This window comes from Danio rerio, chromosome 20 (genome assembly GCF_049306965.1).
Source record: "Danio rerio strain Tuebingen ecotype United States chromosome 20, GRCz12tu, whole genome shotgun sequence".
In the NCBI taxonomy this organism is placed as follows: Eukaryota; Metazoa; Chordata; class Actinopteri; order Cypriniformes; family Danionidae; genus Danio; species Danio rerio.
This window is the reverse complement of record NC_133195.1, coordinates 31,585,840-31,600,676: the sequence shown is the minus strand read 5'-3', so window position 1 is coordinate 31,600,676 and position 14,837 is coordinate 31,585,840. Positions and strand designations below refer to the sequence as shown.

The following is a 14,837-nucleotide window of genomic DNA, read 5'->3' as shown; positions in this document are numbered from 1 at the left end:
TTTCAAGAAACCACTGTAGATTTACATCAAACGTATGCAAGCTTATGAGCTTAAAAGCATGTGTGTTCTAAAGAATCTATAGATAAGATCTTATAAGATCTGTTAATGCGCAAAAAGTTATTTATATCGTTTACAGAAAATTATAAATATCCTCGCATTTGCACTTATTGATGCACTGCGCTTAAGAGGACAGCACTAGACAAACACGAAGAAATTATTTTTAACCGAACACAAAAAAATAAAAACTAGAATAAAATTAATGTGACTAATACATTATCCAGAAGTGTAATGTCAAAATTATAATCACACATAGACGTATATCTATTATACAATAGTTCTGTCTGGTTCTTGATCTGATTGGCTGATATATTCTGCAACAGCACTCATTCAGCCTCTTCACCCTTGTGTATTACTCCGCCCACATACAGCGACAGAGGATAAACTACAGGTTGATAATATTGCTGCTGTTGGACAAAATAATATACTTTTGAGTGATTTTAGTTGAGAATGTTGTTGTTTCGATTGCAACTATGTAGTTTATTTATAAGGATAGTGCCTATTTTTAAATATTTATTTTGGGGGATTTTGTGACTAAAGAAAGTGACGAACGTTCCGCCACAAGATGGCGACAGAAACCGCATAATAAGTACTTGGAGATAGAAAAACTCAGCGTTTTCTCAAAGTAAATTTGAAATTACAGCTGAAAAAAATCGCTATAAATAAGGTAAGTGACATTTAAGTTGATCTTTCTCTTATGTATTTTGTAGTGCTGTATATATACGTCAGAAACTGGTGGACTCTGCTTTGCTTTGGCTTTTACAGGGTTATTGTGATATCCCTATTGCAACAGAGAAATACTGTGAAATCTCAGTAGATTGATGGCATTTCATGCCATTCAGCATTATAATCTTAAAATGTGAGCAAAAATAACCTGTTTTGATATCACTTTAGACATTACGCTAGAGGATCATTCAAATACTAGCTCTAAAGTGATGTTTGTGAAGTAGCAAGGTTTCTGCTGTTCTGACTGTCAGCTGCAGATGTAAAGAAATGGTGGAGGCAAAGTAGTTCCTTGTACAAAAGGGTTTTTGAGACTGTTTGTGTTTGATTTTCTTTTTTATATACACGATCACAGGTGGGGCACACTAAGGCACTTGGCCTGTGTCCTCGAGCCAACACAATCCTCCCATTAGTGCCAATATACAGCCATATTGCACTGCTACTGTATGTTTTAATGCAATAAATTAAAACTACATGGAACTCATATCATTATAGAAAATAATGAAATTAGAAAACCACAAGAATAAACCTGCAAGATTATCTACCAAAAACATCCTGTTAATTATGCAAGATTTTAATAGATAAAAGTTGTTTTTATGCTTTGTTTTTCAAAAGAATTATTTTTGATAACAAAACATTTCATATATTATACTAAAAAATTAAGGGAGTTTTTTTTACAGTACTGAAGAACCATTTTTGGTTCCCCAAAACACCTTGAGGTGAACAGTTAAAAATAATATAATACTGTACGAAAAATAAGTTTAAAATAATTTCTAATTCTGAAGAACGTTTATTAAAAAAAATCAAAACCCTTTTCTATATGGATATACAGTATAGAAAATTTTTGGATGTTTAAGTTTCTTCATGGAACATCAACGCTAATAAAAGTTGTACTGCAAATTGTTTGATAGTATATGTAACAAATCTAATTCAAGTTCCAAGAACCACAGAGAACTAACTTTAGTTTGCATTCATCTTATGCAAGCACATGGGCTTATAAAACACGTGCTGCTGTTTTTGAATTATTTCTCTAATAGCAAATCAAATAATTTAAAGAAAATCATTCATTGTAAACATGCTTTTTTTTTGCAGATCATAATCTCAATAAGGCAAAGTTCATCTCTCCCTCATTAGTCTGCAACAGGACTGTTTATTGTCTAAGCAATTACCTGAGGTTCATGTCTCCCTGGAGGGCCAAAGCAAAAATGTTTGAGAGGTTTCCTCCTGGACAGCAGCCACAAATTAGCACAGACAAACTCTCCATAGGACTTAACCGAAACAGCTTTGCCAGGCAGAAGGCAGTGAAGGGCATGATGCCATACTGAGCCCCTACTGCAATCACCACTCCTTTGGGTTTCATGAGATGATCCTTGATCTTTGAGATATCCATTGTGCAGCCCAGAGACACCATGGTGATAAAAAGAAGGACAATTAAAGCCAAGCGGATGACCATATCCGCAGTTTCATTAAATGTAGAGTCATTTGCCGTGGTGTTTACACTCCAGTCGAAGCTTGAAAGGTTCAATTCAGTAGTTGGATTAATTGTGACCACCATTTTTTGAGATCTTGGAGATGTTTTTTATGCTGCGAGAGGTAAAAACAGAAGGTTAAGTAAACCAGTACAATACAATAACAGTAGGACAGTTGTTAAAAGCATGCTTGCTTTCTAGAAAGATTCATCTCAAGCCTACCGTTGAGTCAGTACTTGCAGGATCTTCTCAGAAAGCCAGAGTGAGCGAAGTGGGAGGACAAAAAAGTTTGCTATCTGTCCTCTAGGCTGGTGCATTTTTTTTCAAACTCATTGTTACTTAACCCTTTGATGGCTTAGCTGTTTTACCATATTTGCATTTGATATAGTATGGTCATTTCTGAATGCAGATATACAAATCAGATATAGTTGCTTATATATTTAGTTTCACTTTTTTATTATTATGCAAATAAAGAAAACAGACAGAGAAAAAAAAAACATACCAAGAGTAATCAGGTAAAAGTAAACAGTACAAAGAAAAACATACAAAAATACATATACACAAATACATACAATACAAATAAACACTAATTAATACATACACACAATACATCAACTTCTATGGAAAAAAAGAAAGCGCCTTTTATCTTAAAAGTGTAATAAAATTGTATTTATTTCAAAAGAAAAAAAAAATATTTCTCTTTATTTCATTGCAAAAAACAACCTAGTTATCCAAAATCTACTTATTTATTACTTGAAACCAATTTAAAAAAACGTTTCACAAATTTGAAGTGAGTTTGTGAACTGAAACTTGTATAGATTTTGATAAGCATCACACTTACTCGAAGTTTAACAACATTACGCAGACTGATGTCGCAAAATAGAAATGTGTTCTTTCCCATCCAGGTTTCAAAGCTAAAATCTTTGCAAGGTTGTGATTTTCATGTCGTATGCAACTCTCTGTCTGTAACCACATCCTACATAATGCAGCACTATCTCACATGAGAGGCCAATGGAAGATTCTTGTTTCACAAAAAAACAAGTCTCAAACCACAATGTAAAAGAACCAACTTTTTTTTATTTATTTCCAGTTGGTCCTCCTCTTACGTTTAAATGTCTCGTAATGTCATATAAGTTTGGTCTTCATGGGAAATTGTAAAAGATAAAGAATCCAATGGGATCCAGTGGGTAGCAAAATCACCTCACAGCAAGAAGGTTGCTGGTTCGAGCCTCGGCTGGATCAGTTGGCATTTCTGTGTGGAGTTTGCATGTTCTCCCCGTATTGGTGTGTGTTTCCCCCGGGTGCTCCCCCACAAGTTCAAAAACATGTAATATATATATATATATATATATATATATATATATATATATATATATATATATATATATATATATATATATATATATATATATATATATACTACATTTGTTAATTAATTAATATATTAATTATATTATATTAATTAATATATATATTAATCGCATTTAAAATACTGAAATGTGTAATTTTGGTTATTCAAATGTAAAATTAATGTAAACGCAAGACAAAAACTATTTAAATTCAAAATATAATTGTTTATTAGAATTTTTGTTTAACTTGTAACAGATTTTTTCATGTAAATAACACACCCACAATAAACCATCAAGATCCTGGCTTGACAGCCATATTTATTACAGAAATAAAAACACAGGCATGTTAATACCATTTAAATTTCAAATCAATCAGTGCCAATAAAGAAAACATTGAATTCCATGTTGGATTCTAAGTGGACTGCAAAAAATGCCAAAATAGGCATTGCAGATACGGAAATTGGAAAATCATAATAACAATAAAGTATTGAATACAAACAATTGCACTTAATGTAAAGTTGTATTGCTGTGAGTTGAGAACATTAATTATAAAGTAGAAACAATTTTTCTCAATCCTCTACATTCATCCAGTTCCTAAGACAGTCCAGTCCAGACATCCCAAATCTCCCGGAAGTTGCGGGAGTATTCGCTAATGCACAGAGACTCCCGGATGCCCGCAAATGAATGATAATCTCCCAGAAATCTGCCAAATGATTAAATACAGTTGAAGTCACAATTATTAGACCCCCTTTGAATTTTTTTCTTTTTAAAATATATCCCAAATGTTGTTTAACAGAGCAAGGAAATTTTCAGTGTGTCTGATAATATTTTTTTCTTCTGGAGAAAGTCTTTTTTTTATTTTATTTCTGCTAGAATAAAAGCAGTTATAAATTTCTTTTAAAGCCATTTTAAGGTCAAAATTATTAGCCCCTTTAAGCTATAATTTTTTCCGATAGTCTACAGAACACACCATCGTTATACAATAACTTGCCTAATTACCCTAACCTGCCTAGATAACCTAATTAACCTAGTTAAGCCTTTAAATGTCACTTTAAGCTGTATAGAAGTGTCTTGAAGAATATCTAGTCTAATATTATTTACTGTCATTATGGCAAAGATAAAATAAATCAGTTATTAGAAATGAGTTATTAAAACTATTATGTTTAAAAATTAAACAGGGTGCTAATAATTCAGGGTGCTAATAATTCACGGTGCTAATAATTCAGGGGTGCTAATAATTCTGACTTCAACTGTAAATGTGCTGTATTCTGACCAACCTGCTCCCTTGGTCGCAAACCTAGTTGTGATTTTGCTGCATTTTTCTGCTTCTACGGCCAGGGCTCTTCTTCTTTTCATGCACTTCCTCTTTGCTCCTCCTTTCTGTTTACGTTCCGTGTTTTTGCCTGACTGAAGTTGTAGCTAGTATGCAAATAGCTAATCTGGCAGTGCATCGCTGAAATGATTGGACCTTATGGTAATCGCGATCGCCTGATTCGTGGTTTGAGGTGTCCATCAAGCTGCAAGCAGCCTATGGCATGTCGAGGTGAGGTAATTGACGGCACGGCGGCAGGCCAGATTGACCGTCAAGCCACCGGGAAATGTCAGTGCTCCCGATGGCCAGTCCGCCCCTTGCCCCCACCGCTCTTCAGGTACGTCGCGCGCAACTCACCTCCACCGATCTTCATGTACATCTCGCGCGCACACTCCCCTACTCAGATACGTTGCTCACTCCACCCCTGACACACAGACATACACAACGTGCCTGAGCGGTGCTTCCTTGGCCTTATCCATGTTTCTTTGCATGTTGAACACGTCCGCCACAACAGGAAGTAAAGAAAAAAAAAAACCTGCAACTGCGTTAATTTTTTTTTACGCGTTAATTATTTCAAATTAATCGCATGCGTTAACGCACTAATTTTGACAGCACTAATATATATATCGTTTTCCAATAAACCTAGATAACATAGGTTTTTGCATAATATCCGGAAGCATAACATTATGCGCTAATACTTCAAAGGAGTTAAACATAAGTCCGTTTCTCTGATAAACATTAAGAATATTACTAAAGATTGATGCAACTCCACCACCACGACCAGTTTGACGAGCCTCATGTTTATATAAGAAAACTGGAGGAGTTGCTTCATTTAAACTAATATAAGCCCCTTTCACACATACAGACCTTTCCGGAATATTGCCGGCAATTTTCCGGAAAGGTTGTATGTGTGAAGAGGTCCTTTTTGAAAATACCAGTAAATTCGTTCCGGCTATTTTCCGGAAAGAGATGTTGTAACATTACCGGCAATTTGGCGGAATGCTGCGCTGTGTGAATGCAGAAGGAAGATTGCCGTAATAAGCGCGTGCACGTCTAGAACGTGCTGACGTGAGACGTCTGCTTTAGCCAATCACAACAGTCAGACGCATTTACGTCCGCGTGGTTTGTGAGAATAAAAGCCTTTAAATATTTTTCCAGACACATTTAGCTGCTAGAAGTTAGTCAGATCACGTTTATATGTTCTTCTTAATGCCAACTGTGTAAATAATCATCGATGACATGCTTATGATAAGCCGCTGTTTACCTTCAAGCTTGGTGTGTGCCTGTGAAACAGCCTGTAAGCACCACCACACACACATATTATGAACATCTTGACATGCGAAAGTGATCTTGCGAAAGTTGTTCACAATATTGATCATCCACAGAGTTTGTAATTTAGTCAAATGTTTACAAACACAAGCGCAGCCGTTTAAAGCTCATTTGTGGTGAATGATGTCAGAATTTACCGGTATTTTCTAATGGATGTGTGAATGCTCTTTTCCGGAAAATTTCCGTAACGTCCTCGCCTGTGTGAACAGCGCTTTTTTGAATATACCGGTAAAGTCGTTCCGGAAATTTTCCAGATATTTACCGGTATCACTGTGTGAAAGGGGCTTTAGTCATTTTGTTTCAGGCAGGTTTCAGTGAGACAGAGTGCATTAAGATTGTTATCTGTTATAATTTCATTTATGATAAGTGCTTTAGGTGCTACTGACCTGATGTTTAGGAGATCAAGCTTTACAAAATTTGTATTTTCACTTTTTACCGTTTTTCTGGTTTGATTTTTAATAGATTAATTCTGGAGCACACAGTACGTTTATTTCTTGGTCTAATAATATGAGGAACAGACATAGTCTCTATGGGGCTAGCCAGATATGCATTACTGGTATTTATGTGGGACGAACAAGAGTCTATATGGCTATAATGTGAATTTTTACTTACTAGTCAGATAGAGCGAAGCGTCCTGGAGATGTTGTCCGACAAGAGTACAGCTCCAGCTCGACTGGGGTGCAGGCCGTCAGCACGGAAAAGCCGAGGACGCTCCCAGAAAAGATTCCAGTTTTTGGCAAAGAGCCATTTCTGTTCTTTACACCATGTTATTAGCCATTCATTTAGAACAAAAAGTCTACTGAACCTTACATTTCCTCGGCAAGAGGTAGGAAGCGGTCCAGAAATGATGATCTGCGTGGCGGGTGAGGTGTGTCAAACCGTCTCGATCAGGCTCCTGAAGTCCTTTTTCAGGATCTCCGTCTGCCGGAGCCCGGTGTCATTTGTCCCCACGTGGAGGATGACAGCAACGAGGCTTTTGGCAGCGCTCAGGATTGTAGGTTTCTGTGTAGAAATATTCTTAACGCGGGCACCAGGGAAGCAGAAAGTGCGTACTTTGTTACCTTTGGAGGAAGCGGCATGGAAGTGGCAAACTATGGAGCCCTCGATGATAGCCACATCGCAACCTGTCTTGTGGAGAGGGGCGAAGCGGTTTTCCTTGGAGATCTCGAATACGGGAGGAGGAGGTGTTCTGCCCAGGGACCTGGTAAGCACCTTAAGCGACTACACCAAGGGGCCGTGGCAGCCAGGTGTTAGCGTGAACGACGCCTGGGCAAACTGTGTCTCCGGTGTGCTAGACAGAGACACTCACGGTGTTGAGGTAGAGGAAGTGTTGTGGTTGTATCGTCCACTTACCTCAGATGAGGCAGCTGCAGCATGGGGCACAACGAGCAGGGCTCGTTGTTCCCAGAGCCGCGCCCGCTTCACCTCGAGGCAGCGAATCTGGGACTCTACTTCTTCCAGCTCCAGCTTCAACGCCTCCATTGATGCTTCTCCTGCACTTAAAGGCAGACACACAAGCAACATTGTACAAGGTGAAGAGCAAAGCCAGTAAGTGAGAAAATTGATGAATGGAAGAGGTCAGTAGCTTTAGCTGACTAACGGTGCTAGCAGGCTAAAGCTAAAAACATCAAGCGAATGCTCGAGGGACAGAACGTTTTAAAGCAGATTTGTTTGTATAAATGTATTAAGGGTTTGTTTACCCTAAGTAGGAGAAACAACTACTTTACAACTACTCTACGTTACAAATTGTGATGAAAAGGGAAGTTTACTGGGAAGAAGGAATGTAGTTCGTTAAGTTAATCACTCCACATAATAATTAGCAAAACTAAATATAAATCCATCGACAGATAGCAGATTGCCTTGTCCTGGCATATTTGGGTGCTACTGGTCATTTAGAAAACTAAGGTCTATGTTCGTTCTTGGAGCCAACTGTGGAAACAAAGCAATCGAAAAAATGTTTAGCCTATGATAAACTGCTGGAAACCGCCAACATTTGACTCCAAAATTCTGGGAGAGCAGGGGGTGGGTCACAGGATTTTTGAGGTTTTAGTAACTGTAGTACCATATAACGGTTCTCAGGCGTTGGTGTGTAGGAGACTGGACCAAAAAGATGAGAACTGGGGGGTGGATGTACGGGAGTTTTCCAGGAGAAATAACAAAACGGGTGGTTGGCTGGAGATAGATGTGATATACTCGAGCTGCGTTCAAGTGTGCGATGTGCGCGCACGCAAAGGGGAGTGGTTTGTCCCGTGAGTCAGAACACCGGCCTATTGGAAAGACAGGATGACACTCGTCATTAATTTATGTACATATCCAAAAAGGCAATTCATGATATCTAAAATGTGACAAACCAATTTTTACTAGTAGAAATTCATTCGTTGTTATCGACAATTCAATTTGAATGGCAGCCTATGGTGACTTTTTACTAGTGAAAATGTAATTGTTGATATCAATAACTATAGTTTTTACTAGTGGAAATGCAATTGTTGATATCAAAAATTCAGTTGTTGATATCAAAAATGCAAATTTGTCAGTACTATGCACATTGGTGAATTCATATATGCACATATCCAAAAAGCAATTTGTGAAATTTGAAATAACAATTACTAGTGAAAATTCAATTTTAACTTGTAAGAATTAAGTTACAGATATCAAGAAATATGTTTATTACTAGTTAAAATTAAATTTTTGATATCATGAATGTTTTCCTCCGAGTAATGACGTCATTTTTGATATCAAGAATTCGGGTTTGTACTAGTGGAAATGCAATACCTGATATCAACAATCAGCTTTTTTCATATTAAAAATATAATTTTTGATATCGAAAAATAAGTTTTAGCCATTTTGACTTATTCATTCATTCCTTTTCTTGTCGACTTAGTCCCTTTATTAATCCTGGGTCGCCACAGCAGAATAAACGGCCAACTTATCCAGCAAGTTTTTTACGTAGCGGATAAGTTTCCAGCCGCAACCCATCTCTGGGAAACATACACACACACACACTCATACACTACGGACAATTTAGCCTACCCAATTCACCTGTACCACATGTGTTTGGACTGTGGGGGAAACCGGAGCACCCGGAGGAAACCCACGCAAACGCAGGGAAAAAACATGCAAACTCCACACAGAAACGCCAACAGAGCCAAGGATCGAACCAGCGACCCAGCGACCTTCTTGCTGTGAGGCGAACTTGCTACCCACTGCGCCACTGCGTCGCCCATTTTGACTTCATTATTTTATATTTATTATTTATAACTTATTTTCTGACTGGAATTTAAAAAATCTGCATTCCTGATATCAGAAACTAAATTGTTGATATCAAGAATTATATTGTTACTAGTAAAAATGTCAATTCCTGATAACAAGAACTTAATTTCACTAGTTGAAATGTTAATTCTTGATACCTGCAATTATATTTCAACATGTTACATTTGTTATTTCTGATATGTAAAAATGTATTTCTGATATCAACAATTAGGGAAATTATTTTTGATATCAAAAATTACTAATTTCACTAGTAACAATTACATTTATGATACCAGAAATTAACATTGTCACTAGTGACAAACTGATTGTTGATATCAAAAATAATATGTTTACTAGTTGAAAAGTATTTTTTTGATATCAACAATTTAATTCCTAATATCAACAAATAAACTATTGATATCAACAATTACATTTTTCATATCGACAACTAAATAATTGATATCAAGAATTGCATTTCAACTAGTAAGAAATCAATTCTTAATATCAACAATTAAATGTGAATGGCAGTCTATGGTGATATTTAACTAATGAAAATACAATTACAGATATCAAAAATTGAATTGTTGATTTCATAGATGTAATTGCTGATATCAACAATTAAATTGTTAATATCAAAAAGGTTAATTCTTCATATCAACAATTAAATTTTTGATATCAGCAATTACATTTATGATATCAACAATTACCATTTTGATATCAAAACTGAATTGTTGATATCAAGAATTAAATTGTTGATATCAAGAATACCTATCCTGAGGATGAATAAAAGTTAAAACAGCTTGCCATAGACTGGACAGACATGTGTCACACATGCAAAAACCACAAATTCGAGAGATGAGGTTCTTCATTGCGTACAGTCTGCATTGCGTACAGGTGTTGAAAGTGGAACCTCATTGGCTAACCATTTCCACATTTTTTGGGCTTGCCCACAAATACAGACCTTCTGGTATGAAATAGTGACTGAAATAAAAACATAACTGGGGAAGAATTGGACTACTCATTTATTACATTATATCTTGGGAAAATACCAAAAATTATTTAAACTATTGACAAATACTTCATTCAGATCCTTTTGGTAAGTAGCAGAAAAGCCATAAATCGAAAATGGTTTCAGGCTGATCCTCCAACAAGGGCTCAATAGAATTGTAATGGAGAGACTGACTTTTAACCTACTGTAAGATTTGATTTTAAAAAAGTGCAACAAATACTGGCAAAAATGGTCTGAGTATGTGATTGTAAACAATTTGTGATAATGTACTTCAAATGTATTGACTTTATTTTGTAACCCATATGACAACTGCTTTGTTTCTTGTTTTTTTTCCTTCTGTATTTTTTTTCTCTTCTAAATAAAAAAGTAATAAAAAAGGACAGAATAAATGAGAATATCCCATTGAGTAAAGGCGAATTGGAAACTAATTATTGTGATCCAACATTAGCTTCGCACTTAAGGATGAAATGATAAACATTTCAAGTGAAGGAAAATCCACTTGTATCCTAAACAAGAGTTATTATCTTTATAGCATGTGTGTTATATACACATTGCTGCTGATTGGACATTTTTGACACAGCCACTAAACAAGAGACTAAATTAATAGTGAATGACTGGGTTTTTCTGCACAATGAGTTTCTGTGACAGTGTTACTCGTGTTACTGTATTTGAGGTAATAGCTGCAATGATTGACATAATTTTATCGTTTTTAATGTATTTATTTATGTAGAATTTAAATAGCAGACTAACAAATGTTGTTCATGGTGCTACAGTCTATTTTTGCCTAAAATCCAATGCCATGAGTAAGGTGGTTTCAGAACTTTAATTAAAAGCTAGAAATTTTTAATCCAAATATTAAATATAAAAGTTAATTAAAATATTTCATGATAAAAACTTTACACTTTTAATTTTGCACACTAAAGATGTCAATGCAGTTAGTTGCTGTTAATTTATCAGGTTTAGGGTGTTCTTAAGTGAACAGTTTTGTAACACCCACGTTTATGATGTTGTAAATCCATTTAAGGATATGAACATTTGAGTACAAAAAAACAGAAGTATACAGTAAGAGTATGCAGACATAAAGAAAGAGAGAGACACCAACTGACTGAAGATGACAAGCTTTATTTCAGTCTGCTTCAGAATCAGCATCTGCCTTGTCTTTGTCTTCATAATCAAATCTGTGATTGCACCTCACGTCCAGGTGACGTCCTCACATTGGTGACCCTCACCAACATCTGTGCCTTCCGGTGACCCTCACCAACCCCATTGTTTACTGGTGACCCTCACCCTCCCTCAGTCTCTCACTGGCTATGGAGACATGCATTGAACATCACCAGCCGCAGAGGGTTTTTCACTCTCTTCCACTTTGCGCCTGCCATTGCAGGAGCCAAATTTTTGCCAAAAATGCAAAAATTGTCTTCTCAGACGCCCAAGTCGCCCAATTTTTAGTGGCTTTGAGCTTTAAAAAAACAAACACATCACAAGTATGAATATGGATGACTAGCATTCCACAATACATCAATGTAAACCTATGTGTGTACATTTATTGGGGTATATATATGAGGTATGTGAGCAGTATCAGTCTGTAGTGTGTGTTTGTGTTTAGAATCTGTACCTGGTCTCTGTGAGAAGCACCTGCTGGACACACTTTTCAGGAGTGAAGTCCCCTCCCGCCTCAGACACACTGTCTCCCTCCTCAAACACACAAAACCCATTTTTCAGTCTCACACATAAACTAAACCAAAACAATCATCTATCATTGTTTTCATCAGTTTAACAATATCCTGATTCAATTTAAAAACCTGTCACACACACAAATGATATCATTTGACAAACACAAGTATTAACTCACTGCTGTGTTGGTGGCAGATGCTTGAGGGTACATATTGGGCAGTAGATGTCTGAGGTTGTCCAGCATGTACTCCGTAAAGCTGATACACATCTCCTCTTCCTCAAGCTTTGTGGGGCCTTGAGGAACACTACACAAACACACACATAACAAAAGCATGTTACATTAATAAATGTACCAGACACCCAACTGTCTATTATGACTGACAGCTCCATTTCACACAGACTTTAAGTTATGTCATAATGTACAGACACCATCAGCTGAATACAGATATACAAACACTTACTGAAAGAGGATCGGCCCAAATTCTATGGACAGGTTGGTGGTGGTCATGCAGTTGGCATGACTCTCGGCAGCCACTCGGGACAGGAAGAACGTTAGAAAGCAGAGGATGTTGTAATTTTCCTCTGGAAGGGTATCCAGTACTTTCTTCACTGCCTTGTGACGTTTGCTAAGTCTGAACACTGCAAGATAAAATATTTCCAGAGTTGAACAATTTGATAAAACTATTTTGATGTGGAGCAAGCTCACAAAACCTTCACTTACTCCTGAACACTTTCAGCAGTTCAAACATGAATGGCTCTGGAATGAGACCACCGGGAAGAGTCCTGAGGAAATGTTTCAAGACGTAGGCTGAGGAATGAACATCCTCAATGCTCATTTTTGGGAAGCCTCCACGATCAAAACATTTCCTCAGTTCATACTGCCGCAATACTGTACCACCAACCCTGAACAGGCCTCTGGTACTGAGGCCTACACACATATTTCACAAATACAGTCTCAGCATACGTGACAAACACTTGGAAACACTGTCAAACACCAAGCTAGCACTCACCATGCTTCTCGAGGAAGCGTACTAGGTGTGTGAAGGCCAGAGGAAGCCCCTGTCTCATCTGTCCGGTCTTCCTCAGATGTGACAAGGGAACACCGAACACCTTGCTCGGTGCTTCCTCCTGCACAAGAAAGAGGGTTAGAAATGAGAAAGTGAGTGCACATACAGCTGTCTAATGAGTGTGAACTATTAGTAACTATGAGTGTACGTTTAAACATAAAATGTATTATCTTTCTCCACACACACACATTAAATTTAATACTAACAGCAAGCATTTGTGAATTACTAGTAGGCCTAATAGTATGTGTGAATATTTATACTTACACACAGGGATAAAACTCCCATTATGGGGGTTTTGCTAAGCAACCAAATCCAAGGGGTGTCCAAAGCCGTCAGTCGAAGTCAGAAGAAAAGGGTCGTTACCGGGAAATCCAAAACCGTATCCGAGTGTCAAAGTGAAATCGCAAATCCAAAGCCGTAGTCGAAGTCCGAAAAAAGTGTCAAAAACCGTGAATCAATAACCGTAAATCAATCGAGAAATCGCAAATCGCACAAAACCACTAACCACAACCAACGCCAGAACACCCAACAAAGAATTCTAATAAAGTACGTGCATATAACCCTGCCGCAGCTCTCACGTCATTAGAACGCGTTCTATTTAGAATGTGAGGATTAACTTTTAGTTTACTAAGATGTCCAGCAGTAAACCATTATTATGTGTACATATCAACATGAATAAACTACACATACATGTATCATAAGCTGAAGCGCGCTTTACAACGACAAAACGCGCTTCAACTTAAGATCCGTTAAATGTAGTTTGTTCAGCCTTGCAAAATGTTTAATGTACATTGTATTAAACCCAGTTTGCAAAGCTGAACAAATTATACAACTAACGTTAAACATAAGTATTAATTTAATATATATATTTTTTCTAATAATACTTTGTATTGTAACAACATGATATATAAATAAAATATTAACACCACGTTATTACCCGCGTTATTAACACACGTTTAGCACACTTTGAAGTAACTTAGTGTATTATAAAGTTACGTATTTATACTTTTAGAAAAATATATTTGAAAAATTATTACAGCCTATTTTAACTTTATTTAAAAAGCTAGACAGCTTAAACACGTTACAATTCCCAAAGTAATAAAATAAACAAACTTTTGTACAATTCATATTTAAAAGTTGTAATACAGTTAAGTTATAAATATATAAATAATTTTAAGGTTAAGCCACTAACCTATTTTCAGAAAGTGAAATAAGTTATGACAGAAATGGTCCTACTAAACCTTATTGACTGCCGATTTTTGTTGACAGATATCCTTATGTGGACATTAGTTTTGTCTTTAATTATTATTTTATACCCGTACAACTTTTTAAATGTTAGGACTTTCAAGGCTAAGTTAACGTTAACATGGGCGCGTTAGCCTTCTTAGCCAAAAGCATTATTAGCTATAGCTTATAAAGCACACATTGAACATTACCGATAGAGAGTGATCCATCAGATGCTGTAGGTCAATAATGTTGCGTGAAGAAATCATGTTGTCAGAGTAAAATAACACAGTAAAAGAACATTACTCGATTAAAGCTTCAATCTCCTCACGAAACTCCCGCTCAGAGTTAATCACAATTAATAACGACAATCTT

General features: G+C 36.5%; 2 protein-coding genes across 10 annotated transcripts in view; both read right to left on the bottom strand.

Annotated features, from left to right (window-relative positions):
* slc10a1 (solute carrier family 10 member 1) overlaps positions 1-14,837 on the bottom strand; it is a 21,068-nt gene extending 6,231 nt beyond the window's left edge. For 2 of the 6 annotated variants that reach the window (XR_002456229.3, XM_685653.9), the window contains exons 1-2: positions 2,472-2,513; positions 1,950-2,364 (exon numbers count right to left, since the gene is read on the bottom strand). Coding sequence is in view for 3 of the 6 variants with exons in the window: in XM_685653.9 (XP_690745.4) it covers positions 1,950-2,335 (386 nt within the window). In the remaining 3 variants the exon portion in view is untranslated. Of the gene's footprint in view, positions 1-1,949; positions 2,365-2,471; positions 2,514-6,851; positions 7,738-14,674 lie in introns of those variants that run through there. The other 4 variants (XR_012395812.1, XM_073933348.1, XM_073933347.1 and 1 more) reach the window with 4 other exon arrangements.
* On the bottom strand, positions 9,512-14,224 carry LOC137488585 (rho GTPase-activating protein 1). 4 transcript variants are annotated; one of them, XM_068215570.2, is made up of 7 exons: positions 13,503-13,867; positions 13,182-13,299; positions 12,893-13,099; positions 12,633-12,810; positions 12,350-12,476; positions 12,113-12,192; positions 9,512-11,956 (listed from the first exon to the last, which is right to left on the bottom strand). In XM_068215570.2, the coding sequence occupies exons 1-7, from the start codon at positions 13,521-13,523 to the stop codon at positions 11,806-11,808; spliced, it is 882 nt and encodes a 293-aa protein (XP_068071671.1). In that variant the 5' UTR covers positions 13,524-13,867; the 3' UTR covers positions 9,512-11,805. The 4 variants fall into 4 exon arrangements, with proteins under 4 accessions (XP_068071671.1, XP_073789450.1, XP_073789451.1 ...); XM_073933349.1 differs by having other exon boundaries at positions 12,113-12,189; positions 13,503-13,837; XM_073933350.1 differs by lacking the exon at positions 12,893-13,099 and having other exon boundaries at positions 12,113-12,189; positions 13,503-14,224.

Coding starts and splice junctions, on each gene's coding strand:
- LOC137488585 (XM_068215570.2), bottom strand. CDS start 13,523: ATGGGAGTTTTATCCCTGTGT. Junction 13,100..13,181: donor ACGCTTCCTCGAGAAGCATG/GTGAGTGCTAGC, acceptor ATATGTGTGTAG/GCCTCAGTACCAGAGGCCTG. Junction 12,811..12,892: donor ACTGCTGAAAGTGTTCAGGA/GTAAGTGAAGGT, acceptor TTTATCTTGCAG/TGTTCAGACTTAGCAAACGT.